The sequence below is a fragment of the Atta colombica genome, unplaced genomic scaffold, assembly GCF_001594045.1.
Source record: "Atta colombica isolate Treedump-2 unplaced genomic scaffold, Acol1.0 scaffold189, whole genome shotgun sequence".
In the NCBI taxonomy this organism is placed as follows: domain Eukaryota; kingdom Metazoa; phylum Arthropoda; class Insecta; order Hymenoptera; family Formicidae; genus Atta; species Atta colombica.
This window is the reverse complement of record NW_017259281.1, coordinates 1,694,098-1,709,577: the sequence shown is the minus strand read 5'-3', so window position 1 is coordinate 1,709,577 and position 15,480 is coordinate 1,694,098. Positions and strand designations below refer to the sequence as shown.

The 15,480-nt window shown below is 31.8% G+C and overlaps 1 protein-coding gene across 3 annotated transcripts in view; it reads right to left on the bottom strand.

Moving 5' to 3' along the window:
- Window positions 1-14,046, bottom strand: part of LOC108686767 (glycogen synthase kinase-3 beta) — a 54,461-nt gene extending 40,415 nt beyond the window's left edge. For all 3 annotated transcript variants that reach the window (XM_018192224.1, XM_018192225.1, XM_018192226.1), the window contains exon 1: window positions 12,091-14,046. In XM_018192224.1, the coding sequence (XP_018047713.1) occupies window positions 12,091-12,175 (85 nt within the window). In that variant the 5' untranslated portion in view covers window positions 12,176-14,046. The remainder of the gene's footprint in view (window positions 1-12,090) is intronic.
- Between the last annotated feature and the right edge of the window lie 1,434 nt (window positions 14,047-15,480).

Here is a 15,480-nt window from a genome sequence, read left to right as displayed (position 1 = left end):
TTGCAAATTTAATTTTAATGACAGATGTTTTGATAAAGTCTTAATGTGACTTTACCTGAAATTAGATTATGTTAGCTTTAAATTAGAAGAAAGATAATATGTAATATATTGATTTAAATATTTATCCAAAATAAAATATTTGTAATTAGAATCTTATTTTAGACCGTACATATGAGAACACAATCGATAAACTAGATGCCTATACCAGTCGAAGCTGGATCTATAATGCTTTTAAATAATTTCTATGTGAATTTATTAAAGATATTGGGTTGTCCGGAAAGTTCGTGTCGCAAAAGATTTAAATTTAATAAATGAAATTAAAAATTTAAATCTTCTGCGTTTCAATTTTCCTTCAAAATCGGCACGAATTTCCGGACAATCCAATAGTTATTTGAACTGCGCGAAATGATTTTTTATAAAAGATTTGCCTTATAATTATTATAATTTTATTTCTACCAAATAAATATGTTTGAGAATATATTATGGGATTCCTGCTTTCATCTTTCAAAATTAATTTTCTAAAAATAATTAAAAATAAAAATTTTTAGAAAGTATTTTTTTTATAAAGTGTATAGTTGGTATAAAAGAGATTATTTAATTATAATTTAAAAAAATAAAATCAATCTTTATTCTAATCTTAATTTATTTTTGCAAGAAATTTTATAAAATGTTCTGATATAGATAAGAATCCATTTTAGATGATTTATTTTTTTTTTAATTTGGCACTGATGTAAATTATGATGATATATTGTTTTTATTTATTGTTCTAATAATTTGCTCTAGTAACTAGAGCATATCCAAATAGATACACGTAAACAAAAGATGCATTTACATGGACCATACAATTCAGTTAGATGACCAAGTCCTATACCATTACCAGCAAATTGCGCCTTGTTTTTCTCTCAACTCAAGGCCGATCGCGAAATTATATTAAGGGAACTGACACGATGAGACATATCTCTCGCTCTAACATACTTTGTCAGAGGCGAATTCCAACAATTCTAAGCAACTGCAACTTTGGAGCGGAATGTTCTCATTGTAATAAATAAAACGAATGATAAATAAAACAAACAAAAAAGAAGATTAAACCTAATTCTAATTGTAGAAAACTTAATTTTCTTCAATTTCTTATGACTTTATTTGAGGCTCATATTTTATAGAGATAATATTAAGACTTCTATTCGTAAGAAGATTCGTGCTATTGATTTAATTAATTCTTTTGTGCACTCAAAAAAGCTATTCGTAATGTAAAAGAAATTAGAATGAAATTAACTACTTCTCTATTCAGATTATATAGATATAGCAAAAAAATTATCTTTCATTAATTTAATTGTAAATTAAGTTCTGAATTTTTCTTTAAAAGTTAAAAAAGATTTGAAAGACAAACGTTTTTTTCATCATAATAAAATTATCTGATTTATTTCTCATTATCTAATCTGCAATTGTTTATATAAAATTTTTTTTGTTATATGTACATCAATGCATCTCGATATCTCACTTATCTTTATATTCTAATTTAAAAAATATTTCAAATTATTCGAACCATTCTTCTTTCAGTCTCACAATTTTTACTTATCCGATAAAACAATAATTTAGGCTTATCTTTGGACTGTACAAAGCGCATTTGCCACAGAAGATTTCTTCATGGTTTTTATATCATTCAGTGTAGAATTTCAAAAAGTTATTTAAATTATATTTTGTAATAAATTTTATTTTGTTCAATTAATAGATAATCTTATCTCACTACACACACACACACGCACGCACGCACGCACGCACGCACACACACACTAACAATCTAATTTAGGAAATTGTGAATTATTTAAGTAACACATATTTTTACTTTATACAAAGAATGATGGCAGAATCAAAATTTGCTTATGATGAAAACGTATGAAATCAGTCAATCTTTATAGATTTGGACGTGCTGAATTCGAATATGAAATTTAAAATTCTCCAAAGTCCGGGGAACTTTGTGAAAATGCAATTTTTCTGCAAAGAAAAAAATACATTTTCACAAAGTTTTTCAGACTGGAGCATTTTAAGCTTCACTTTGCAGCAAAATGCAGCAATATTATATTTGTTCAAATATAATATTGCTGCATTTTGCTGCAATATCAAAAATAATCAAATAGTAACTAGAACAAGAAACTTTTTTTCTATTATAATGACCTCAAAAACTGCAACTACTTTGTCAATGTTACATGGTGTACAATAACATGAATAAAACAAAGATAAATGTCCGTAATAAAATAAAACGAGATATTATATATATATTATAATAAAACGAGAAAAAAATGTTTTTTAAATTTTTTTATTTATTTATATAATAATATAATAAATAAAAAACTTTTTTTAAACTTTTTTTTAAACTTTTTTTTTGTTATAAAGTACTCTTACCATGCTACTTTCATTTCGAACATTTTTTTCTTATCTCTTATAGTTTCGAAAGAGAAAAACCGATATTTTTCGAAGGGGTGTTTTCACCCCTTAAAAGTGAAAGCGGCACGTAAAAAAATACATGTTGCTTATTTTTGTCTGGAGAATAATATAAAAGCTCATTAAGATCAGAGGACAGTTGGATCCATTTCCTTGTAACATATACTCAATTCAGTAACCATCACGCGGTGTATTTTGGGTAAAGCTAATGGAAAAAGCAGAAATGCATTCATGCCCACGCACATAGGACATTCATCTTTGTTTTGTTCATGTTATTGTACGCCGTGTAACATTGACTTTTACATTGAAAAAAGTTGCAGTTTTTGAGGTCATTATAATAGAAAAAGAAGTTTCTTGTTCAGTTATACTATTTGTTCATCGAAAAATATAATATTTTGCTGCAAAGTAAAGCTTAAAATTCTCCAAAGTTTCTCGTACTTTGGAAAATTTTAAACTTCATATTCAAGTTCAGCCGTCCAAATCTAAAGATTGATCGATTTTCATCTCAGATCAATTTTGGCCCTAAACTGCCACTGTTTCTTTACACAATTAAGTAATATATTTATACACGCACGCATGCATGCACAAAATTTTTAAAGAAATTTAAATTAAATTGAAGTATACTAAGAACAAAAGAGACAAGAAAATCTATCTCTTTTAATGACAGAAATTTTAATTGAGCGTATAAAAATTACATAAATAATGTGTGCGTTGGCGCGCAACCAAATGACTGACCATACTGTCATCAATGTGTGAACGCTACTTTGTTAGGAAATTAATTTATAATTCCATTAATTATTTCCATAAACTATCTTGAAACAATCTTTTAAAAATCAAGCTAAATATACAAAGCAAATGTGAAAATAGTTCATAACTATAACGATTTAGATTTTCTTAAATGTGGATTTAAAATAGTTCGAAAATAAAACAAATATACATTTAAAAAGTAAGAAAAAATTGTTTGATAATTTGAATCATTTTATTAAATTTTTTTAAAAATAAATTATGGAAAAAAATAGAAAAAATTATTTAAATATAAAATAAAGAAAAACAATTCTAAATTAATCTAAAATTACTTCTTTCAGTAAAGTACTAAGATACAGCAAGTGAGTAAAAAGAAAACTGGTACAATCGAATGAATTCCAACAATTGATTGTTTGTATATCTATATAAATGCGCCTGCAATTCTTTTTTGAGACGCAAAACGAAAGTTTAAAAATATAACGCGTCAGCAGACGCAGCTTTATAGCGCGTTGTAATGAATCTATTTTTAAAAATGAACGTGGAAAGCGAGGATATTTACAACTACGACGCTGTTAGAAAGGGTTGGTTTTGTAAAAAAAGTATGAAAGTACTACCGCGTGTTTTATTGAGATAACATTCGTATATTATTCCTTTAACTTTTACATTTCCATAATGTTTCCTTTTTTTAATATGATTCAGTCTTTAAGTAATAACTACCGAAGAATAAATCGCTAGAACATTGTGGTGTACAGATTTAGAGCATTACTGAGCATTATTTAAGATAATTTTGTATTATAATAAGTGATATGATATTACGCATTACTAAGGCATTACCAGGGCATTAATGGATATAAAAATTAGGCATTGCTAAATATTAGTATACATTGGTGTGTACACTTGTTATCAGCAGTTCGGTGCGTCTGTGAAATTAGTACCCCAACATTGAAATTCCATAATTCTGATCAGAGTTCCCGTTTTCCTTTTGACGAGACAAAAAGTTCTGTATAATTTATAACAAGAGTTCCGCTCAATAATTATTTTTAAATAATTTTTTAAAAATAAAATGCTTTCGAAAATCGAGATCGGATAGTATGAGTATTAAGCGGCTTAATAACTTCATTTTGTGAATCTAGAATTCTTGATGCATAAAAAAAAGTTTCAAAAAATAAAAAAAAATTAAAAATTAAAAATTAAGTTAAAATAAAAAAAAATAAAAAAGTAAAATAAATAAAAGAAATTTAAAAAAATCATCTCTATAATATATATAAAATCTATTAAAATCAATAAATTTTAGAAATCGCACGAGTCAAATTATTTTTATTTCTGCATCTGACAATTATTGGATGAAATTTTAACAAAAAAAAAGTTACGTCATATAATTTTTTTATATTACTAATTCATGTATTTTAAAAACAATACTCTAATATTTTCAAATATTATATTTTCAATAGAAAAAATTAGTTTGATAAAAAAATTCAATTTATTTATTCTTGTTTTTTATTATGAAAATTTTAATTGCATAGAGTAATACTCGCTTTTTTTTGTTTTATACACTAAGAAAAGTGGTCTGGTTGATTGGATCAACTAGTAATTCTAGTGAAAAATAAACGAATTAAAATTTTCTGATTAAATTTAGAATTCTAGAATTAGTTAAAATAATTAGAATTCTGATTGATGTAATTGTTCTGATAAAAATAAAAATTTTAGTAGATTTTACCAGAAATATTGTATCAAGTAGAAATCTGATTATTTCAACTAGAATTCTAATAAATTTAATCAGAAAATTCTAACTCGTCCATTTTCAACTAGAAAATCTTTTTCCGTGTAGTAATTATATATTCTTCATATACTTACATATCTCCAAACTATTCTCTGAAATGACTTCCAAAATCCGGAAAGAAATATGCCATTCATAAAATCATAGAGTCGTTACACTTTCAGATTACTAACGAGTGTTCAAAGCTCGTTCTCGTTCTCATTCTCGTTCTCTCTCTCTCTTCCCCTCCCCCCTCCTTCTTTCTCTCTTTCTCTTCTCTTTCTTTCTCTCAATTGTACTATATATTGTACTCGAATTTAACACAGTGACCTTGAATGATCAATATCGAGAAGAGCTGAGAGTATCTTTGAAAATGGCTGACATTATTAACCTAGTAATGTTTAAGCTTATTTTAAACAATATGTAAATCATAATAAAATTCGGAAATTGGATATATTATACAATTAAATAGTTTAAATAATAATCTGTAATACAAATACACATAATTTAATAGCAATAAGTTAATAATTGTGTTCAGTTTCCTTTGCATCATATTAATTTTAATCATGTTTTAGTTGAAATCAAAAGTTTCTTTAAAATGTAACCTATTTACTCTTTTCTTTAAAATACTTGAAGTACTGAATAGTAACGTCATTTCAAGATTAAATAATCGCTGTTTTAGTATTGTTACTAAGCTGCGATCCTGCGATCAGGCTATCCGAAGAAGAATCGATCGGAACAGTAAAGGTTAAGAGAAATCGGGATGCATATGAAATACGATGCTTTTTTAGACGCTATCCGCGGAATGAATCTGATTCGGGTCAGAATAGCCCACTGCCACCGCCACGAGGATAATCGATCCTCCGCGCTCCGCCTGGCAACCGCGTCAATACGCAATTACTTGGTCGACCATCAGCCCCGATTATTTATACATCGGATCGGTCGGTACTGTTGTCCGTCTGTTATCGAGATAAATCACGAGGAAGATTCAAAAGACAAAGTTTGTTGTCTCTTATCTTAAAAATCGAAAAAACAAAACTTAGTCAATATATAAAAAAGGATTTATCCATTTAAAGTTACCTCTAAACATTAAGAAAACAATTTTTTATACTCCATTTTAATTATTCCAAAATCTTGAATTTTTATGTACCTATTTTTAATAAGCTATTAAAAAACAAATTATGTTCCAGAATTGTGAGTTTATTGATGTATATAGACCTCGTGACAAAAATGTGTGCGATATAAATTGTGAAATCAACTATACAATTTAATGTTTAATATAATTTTGAATTTAAATGCACGATTTTCTCTTTCTTTTTTTTTTTATTAATTGATGATAATATTGTAAATGAATAGAGAAAAATAAATGAAAATGTTAGAATTTTAATTATTTTGACAAGTTTATAAAATTAAAATAAAAGAAATGTAATAATTGAATAGAAAATTCTTGCTCTCTAAAATCTTTGGAATGGAATTCCAAAGAGTAACAATTGAGCAAGTGCTGAAAAAGAATAATGCAATTGTCAATTTCTAAGAGTGAGATTTCACTCTTTAGTGTTAGATTCCACTTTAAAGATTTTAGAGAGTAGACGACGGTATGTTTTGGAAAAAACATGAAAATGTAAAAAAAGATTTAAAATGTGTGTATAGGAAAAGCGTGACATTTTCGTAGATAATGAATATGTGATGACAAGAGTACAAAAGGGATAAATTGGTGCTCAATCAAATGTCTTAGGTATTTTCATTTATAAAACATGTGTTCTGTCATGCGTATTTTAGCATGACACATCGGAACAAATGGGGTGACATAGAGTGATTGTCATTCATAAATGCGATTTCGATAATTGCGTTAAACGACAGCAATCATTTCCATAATAATAATTCTATAAAAAAATATTTAAATATCTTTTTCCGATATATTTTAAGAATATTAAATACAATAAGTATTTTATAACAAATTACTGAATGCTTTAAATAAATGCAAAATCAAATGATAATTCGATATCAAGCAAAAATCGGGTCGATTAATATACTAGGCTAGAAGCTCGTTGAAATACGCATCTTTCTCTTTCTCTCTCACGAATAGTTTAATATCGTAGAAGCACATTGACCTAGATCTCGAACACGTGAATCGGTAACGTGATCGACCCTCTTTATAACGCAAACATTCTCAGGGGAATTTACAGTCCTTCCAAAATCGATCGCAGGTATAATAAAAAAATATACATGTTTATACATATAACGCAAGTGTATGTAAGTATTTCCTATTCTGGAAATGTTATTTTTTAATAGACGGTTTTCCAATCTGGTAAAAGTAAAACTGTCATTTAATACTATCAATATATCTACTATAAACTTAGTAATCTTAGTAATCTTTAATAATAAATTAATAGTAAAAAATATATATATATACATATAAATCCTTTTCCAACTATGTGATAATATTCTTGTTTATGACATCATATTGACGCATGTAAAAACAAATTCTATTATTAAAAATAATAAAAAAATAGGTAAAAAATCATTTTCAAACATACCGTCATTATTAAAAGAATTAAATTAGTTTCTAATATTAGCTTACTAATGTTATTTTAAACTGTCTTAACTGATACAGGAACTCTTATTGTATGATCAAATTGTATTTTTAATTGCATCGGAAGGTTATGGACGTACGCAGGTCGCGTGCGCCAAAGATAGCGGTGCGATTGCATTACTTGTGTCACTATTTTTGACAGGAGCACGCTCTCGTCGCTGACAACACAGAAGCTCTGAAAGTTATCTTAATTTAACATTATCGTTATAGAAACTCGATCTTTGGTCTTTACGAAGTGAGCGAAATATATTTTTTCCGATAATTTTCCCTTTATCTATACTCATTTTACTATCATGATATTATCATAGAAATCGATTATAAAAACATCAGAGTATCTTATATCCCAATTTAAAAATTGAAATTCTTTTCAGGAAGTATTACTTTCTTCTATAAATTTAAATAACAATTGTTAATATATGTTTTCGTTTAATTTAGATATGTCAATCAGTTTCTATAATTATATATGCATTGGAAGTAGAGCTTTCGATCGAACATCTGAGAGTTGAGTATTTTGGTCAGAGTCGTAATAGATTATCATTCAAACATAAGCCATTTACGAAATTCAAAGTAGAAGTCTAAATCATTATTGTCGCCTATTTACGCCTACTATCATTTATTACCGGCTATTCGATGTCGGTCAGCAGTATCTTACAGATAATCCATCGGAATGGTAAATTATAATACGTCCTTGGGGAGACGTAGACGTCCACTCACTAGCGTCTTAAATGTGTAATGATACACTACCTCTTGCATGAAGTATATTAAAGCACAAAGAATAAGATGATATTAAAAATTACTCATAACTATGAGAATAAGAAAAAAAATTCTTGTTTTACTAAAATAAAAGCTGAACAATTTTTAGTCAACATAATGTATGATTACTTTATTTAATAAAATAAGTGATTTAAAAATACTTTTATAAATAAAATTATTAAAAAAAGAAAAATATACCCTTTTGTACTCATATTTATAAATTTAAAAACTCAGATTATGCTTCTTTTACAAAATTACAAAAATATTACGATTATGACCATAACTTTTGATGTTTATAAATAAAATACGAAAGTTATGCTAAAGCTGTTAGCTTTATTCTGTCAAACTGCATAATTTAATTCCATATATAGTTCGGTATATCGATTAAAAATTATGCAAGCGTTATGCAAGTTCAAGGCGGTAACGGTTTATCTTGCACAGTCCGGCGCATGTGGATTGCATGGCGAGATACGTGATTTATCCTGTGCCGTTATATAAATTGCCTTGCCAATGAGCAAGTACGCAACACGGAGAAATGTTTATTAAACACAAGTGCAATTAGGCTTCTAGGTTATCTATAGCAATCAAATAATGAAGTTGAACTTGTTTTCGCAAACACGAATCACTAAACTTTCAATGCTATGAATAAAACTTAAGTATTATCAATCAAAATGTTGTTTTATTCAAATAATGATCACATTAACAACCATATTATTCTCACATTTACTTATTTGTTCACTTGTTTTATACTTTATTATACTTTATTATTCATCAAAAAAAGTTCAAGTTAATATTAATTAGTTTACTTTAATACACACATATAAACTACTTTTATTATTTTAATATTTTTTATTTCTACATTTTATCTTTTTTCATTATTTTTAAATCTTAATTCTTTAATATAAATCAATAACAATATAAATGTGAATGTTACGCATATATAACAGTTTTTTTTTAAGATATTAATACTGAAAAGTTCTTTAATAAAGAGAATTATATTTTATAATCGCGTTAGCTCGCATAACCGCCTTTTATTTCTTGTAATTGAGCGCAGCATATACATATTGCATGTAATGTAATGGATCAATGTGCGTTAATACATACGTAAATCAAACGCTCGCCAAAAATGTCGTGCATATATAATAAGATTTTCGCGTGCGTATAACGCTGTCATGGTCATTGAATTGCGTCGACATGATTATGATCGCGAGCGATGAAAATAATCATCGCGTAAATAAGTACACATATGATTTAATCAATTGCAAGATAAAATTTCAATAAAATTTTTCCCGGTATTAATTATAATATTATTCACTAGAATATCTAATAAAACATTTTTTGTGTTCCTATATTACTTATGTTTCATCATGTGCTGCACATAAAAATTTGTTATATTATTAAATTGCTTAATATTAAGAGAAATTATTTCCTTAATTTTTTTTATTAATAGATAATTTAAAATCTTTAAACAGAAAAATCATTCAAACATAATCTTCATCTAAGATAATTAACTATCAAAATTACATTAATCATGAACATATAAATTGATTAACAAAAAATAAGCCAAAATAATTGTCTTTCCATTGTTAATACATTTTTAGGTATTTTAGGTGTGCCAGCACGTTCTTTTGTAGTTTAGAATATTTTACTATTCAATAAAAAAGTCTAATTTTCCGACACTGTTTCACAATTTTATTAAAAATTTAGTTAATACAATATTTAAAAGTAACTTTCATGAGGTAATGAGTTGTCAAATCTACGCGCGATTATTAACAAAGGATAAATAAATGTAATAATTAGTAGCAAGATATGCCGAATATATAATCACATATTAAAATATCGCTATTCATCTAATGTATACTTGAAGCTAAAATGCACTTATTAAAATAATTGTCAGATTGTTCTTACAAAAATATTTTGTAAAGTCTTTTCATATTTTTGTGTTTTTATACTGTATATATATGTCGGCATTTTACTTATTATAAATTCAATTTTACTGTTTACACTTGAACTATTTATTTATTCAGTGTTTAAAATGTATAATGTATACATATATAATATCATAAAATAGCTAAAGAGAAAAAATTATAGAATATTAATTATCCTTCCCTCTAAATTAGTTAATGCAGAGTACATTTTAGAATTAAAATATTGTGATTATAATAAAATAAAAATATATTATTATATATGCAATTACTGTTTTATTTTAAAGCATCATTAAGAGTTTACGTTCTTTTAAAGTATAATGAAGTATAAAAAAGGCTTAAATTATTTTAAGAGAAACATTCTATAATAATATAAAAAGATAACTCAAGTTTTTTGCAATTTTGGACAATTTATGTTGCATTTTGTCATTCAATCTGCTTTGTCGCAAGGGCGTAGAAATCAGGTGAATAAAGGAGAAATGCGGAGAGGTGCAAGATCGACTCCACCCTCATAGAATCTCACGACATTCCTATCGAGGTTACCAGAAAGCATACGTAAATCGTCAAGATCGACAATCAGAGAATCTTAAGGTTAGTAATGAAAAAGGCAATTGCTTCTATTTTCCACCTTCTCTTCACTCCCTCGAGAACATCCGGATGCATGCACGCATACACGTAGCTCTGTATCCCACAGATGAATCGATAAGAAAAAAAAGAGGAGCAGAAAGAAGGAAGAAAAGGAGAAAGAGAAAGAAAGAAAAAAAACAGAAAAAACGGGAAATAAACAAGCGCGGGAGAAAAGAAAAGAGAGACAAAGATGGATTAGTTCCTTTCAATTGCACTTTCTTACACTCTGTATACTTTATCAAATTATTCGCATTATTTAATATTTTCTTAAACCCATATCAGGCTACATATTGGAGATTAAAGATTATATAGATTGAAAATTTAATCAATCAGGATAAAACAGAATAAAATTAAATTTATCCAATTGGTAGAATTTGTATTTAGTTAGCAGTCTTCAGTTTTCAATACCTAATTTAGAGATCTCGATTGTATGTTGAAATGATAAAAGCGAGCAAATTTATTAGAATATTTATAATTTAGTTGGTTAATATCATCTAGTAAATTATTTTTATAATTTTTGTTTCAAGATATAGAATCAACTTTCTGATACGAGTTTTGCACTTTTTGTATTTAAAAGATAAATGTATATGTAATCATAGTAAAAAGAAATAAATATGTGGAAAGAATAAATTTGAAATGAACAAAGCCAGCAGTCAAAGAAATAGATTATTCATCCTCTTTTATACTTTATTACATTTAAAGAGCAATCATAAGCGTGTGCATATTTAAATTAAAACTATGGAAAATGAAATACAATTTCAAGATCAATTTTATATCGAAAGTCATATAATGAAAAAAGAAGTGAAAGAAAATATCGCAGAAAGAATGAATGAGAAAATGAAAGAGAGACAAAGATGGACGATGAGTCTGCTCGTTTCAATCGCACTTTCTTACACTCTCTACACCCCCGTCAAGTTTATTTACACTTATTCACTATTTCACATCTTGCACTTTCTTACACTTTTCGTGCCTAAACCAAAATAGATGTGCACGCAATTGTTACAAGAAGAGAAAAAGAAAAAAGTAAGTAAAAAATGGGCAAAATCCAGCAGTGAAAGAAGCAAATCGTCGATATTTTTCAATCGCAATTTATAACATTCGAATGATACTCAACAGGAGCATGTGCGTAAAATTGGATGAAAGCGATACAACCGAAAAAAAAGTTTTTCAAAAAAATTTCGAAAACCATGCAGGTGAAGAGAAAAGGAGAAAAAAGAAAGAAACTGTAGCAGATGCGAGGTTATGGTACTTACTGCTTATTTTCATACCGCCGAGGGGCGGATTCGCAGGCTGCTTGTTACCCTCGGCGAAGGAGGTGGTTCTCGGTCGTCCGCTCATCCTGAAGCTTTCTCGACCGCCTCCACCTCCGCCTCCACACCTACACCGCGACTTGAAAAGGTTGCGTCCCCGCTGCCTCTTTCTCTCCTGCTACTCCTACTGCGTCTACTAGGTTAGGTTGGCCGGTATCTCTCCGGCGATTCTCCTCCTCCTCCTCCGCCACCGCCTGAAGTTAGCCCTGGTAGTCGCCGTTGATGTCGTTTCCCTCGTCGTCAACACCACCTCGCACATCAATAACAGTCGCACACGCGATTATCACATCGCACGAGAGTGCGCGCTCACGCGCGCACTTTCTTTCCTCTCTCTCTTTCTCTCTCTCTCTCTCTTTCTCTCTCTCTCTCGCTCTCTTCTTATCTTCTCTATCACCTCTTCACACCGTTTTCACGTTATGCCAACGACACTCGACTGCTAGTTCGGGGATGGAAAAGCTAAAGAGCGTGACAAGACTGAAGAAGGAAGGGCAGGAGTGTGGGAAGAGATGGCGACAAGCAGCGCGAGAGACCGCAGACGACACTAACTTTTTCACGGATGACTTTTAGCTTTCCGTGTACGCGCGCGGAGGTGACGAGTGTCGATCCGCACACCGTGTTCGTTGCACGAGAACACCTTTTCCACAGAAGGAGAGGGGGGGGGAGGAGAGAGAGGAAAGCCCACCTTCATACACTCGTCGTCGTACAAGCGACACCACCCTCTTTTTCGGCACACTGACGCGCACTCTCTCGGCGACGACGGCCTAGCTTCCTCCTCGCGCTGCTGTCACGGCGATGCGGCAGTGGCGGCCGCAAGCAGTTCCAAAGCGCGGTATCGTCAGCCAATGAACGGTGGCGGGGGAGGGGGAGGGGTGACGCTGCGGAGCGCCGCTGGCGAGAGCGACGAGGGGTGCGTGCCAACGTCGTGGCGGCGGTGGCGATGGTGGCGGTAGCGGTAGTGGCGACGGCAGACCGACGTTTTTGGGACGGCTTGTACTATTCGGCTCCTATAAAACGCGGCTGCTTCCTCGCGGTCCCGCGCCTCGGCTCTCTCCGTCGTTGTCGGTCGCCGACGTATTACGTAGCGGCGCGCCACCGCGCGGTACTCCGCCGACGACGCGCGGTGTGAATTTTTACTTCCACGGCCAACGTCGCGTTGATCTCCCACCGATCGCGGCTATCTTCGCTCCGCACTCGCTACTCCGTCGTTCTCTCTCTCTCTCTCTCTCTCTCTCTTTCTCACTCGTGTCGTCGCGCCTTGTTCCGTCTCTCTCTCTCTCTCTTTTTGTCTCACGCGCTATACTTTTCTTCTTCACTGTTTTTCTCTCTCTCTCCGTTATAGTCTCGTCACTAGTTCGCTCCGATTCTTGCGTTTTACTCTACTTCACTCTATTTCACTCCTCGTTGATGTCTGACAGATTTTCGTACTGCTGCATATCGCCGCGCGCGGTGCGAGTCGGGTAGTATGAAATTACGGAGCGAGAAGAACGACTATTGCGCTCTACTCGACAGGAGGAGGTCGTCGTCGCCGTCGCCGCCGTTCCTCGTCGTTCTCGCGTTCAACGCCCGTGTTCAATCGGCACTCTGTTTCTCTTTTTCTTTCTTTTTCTATCCCTTTCTCACTATTGCTGTATGTCGTGGGCACCGCAGGCACGACAGGCCGACGCAGGGCAGTTTTCGCAGCAGCTTCCTCAGTATGTCGTGACGACGCGATTGGACACGGTGGGTAATATCGAACGCGGAAAAAAAAGAAACACGCGTCCGCGGCGGTCACGCAGCGGCGGTAATGTCGAACGATACACACGGCGATCAGCGACGACCTCTCTGCCTCGTCGTCGTCGAGCAGCAGTACGGCAACACCACACCGACCATTGGATTTTTCAATACCTCCTCCTCAGACATTGACCCGTTCGGGCGAGATCGGGCCAGTCGAGCACCGGCGGACATTGCCGAATGTGACGTCAGCGATACCCCGCCCTGCCCCTTGCCGAGAGAGCCAAAAGCGGCGTTTTATCGAGTATCGATGGTGGCGCTGTAATCACGCTTTTCAACGCTCAACCTCGCGATTTTTCATCATTTGTATTGTAGCGCGCGATTCGAATTTCAAAAAAGAATCATGTAAATTCCATGACATCGACGAGGCTATTAAAGATTGACATTTTTACGGGAGTAAAGCGGAGAGCACAGACTCTTGTATAACATATAACACATAATAAATTGAACCAATCAAAGTCCCTCATTTCTTTCCTTTCATTGAAATAAAGAATTCTGATTGGTGGAATTTCTGATGCTTTATGTGTTATGCAAAAGTCTGTGTTCCTCGCTTTAATCTACAATATGTTCCTTGCTTCTGTGTCTTCCTTTTTATCTATTTACACAGTTTTATCGACAATCACGTTTCTTTCCACATGTTTCCCTAGCTAACACTAAATATTCCTGAAATGTTTATAAGATTCCTAAAATTTAAAAAAAAAGATTCCAAGAGTACTCCAGAAATCGCGAAACATTTACGAAATAGAAGCAACATTCAAATATTGGTTAAAAACTCCATTTATACATCATTTATATATCGTTGTATATTTCGAGAATGTTCCATATATTAGGTGTGGGAAAAAATTCGTGACGTTTTTCCCGTTAGATGGCATTAAAAAAACGCCACGAACTTTTTCCCATACCTAATATATTCCGCAAAATTTTAATTTTTCTAGAAATTCCAGAAAAATTGAAATTAATTTTTTTAGAAATTTCAGAATGCGAAGAACACATTCCATATCATTCACTTTAAAACCTAATTTTGGAGCTTATTTTGGCTACGTTCCGTTACATGCTTAATACGCATGAGGTATCATTTTATCTTTGTCAGACACTTATTTAATTGTAGAACCTCTATCCTCCGCAAAGACTATCACAGGATCTTTTTTTCAAATTTATCGCATGATACTGTGACTCTTTCTTTGAATCGGAAAATCAGGGGAATCAAAAAATGAAGATAAACATCCTGACAGGGGGATATTTTAATTATCGGGTCGCTATTTTAATTATCGCTATGTGACTCTCTACAGCAAGATAATTTAATTGCTAATATGAATGACTCGAAGCCTCGGCCATGATGCAAGTAGACATAGTGTGTTCTTGCGCATGTTTATCTTGCGACCAATCAGAGCTTGATCTTTTTTTATCATTTTTTAGCGGATTTTGTTTTAATATTTGTGCTATGACAGTAAAAGCATCGACGAGATACTAAAGACCCTTAGCCCTGGGCAAATTTTTATGACTATCAATGGAGCCCGAGAGACGAATAAAAAGTAAAGGTTCCCATTTAAGATTTCAAAGTTA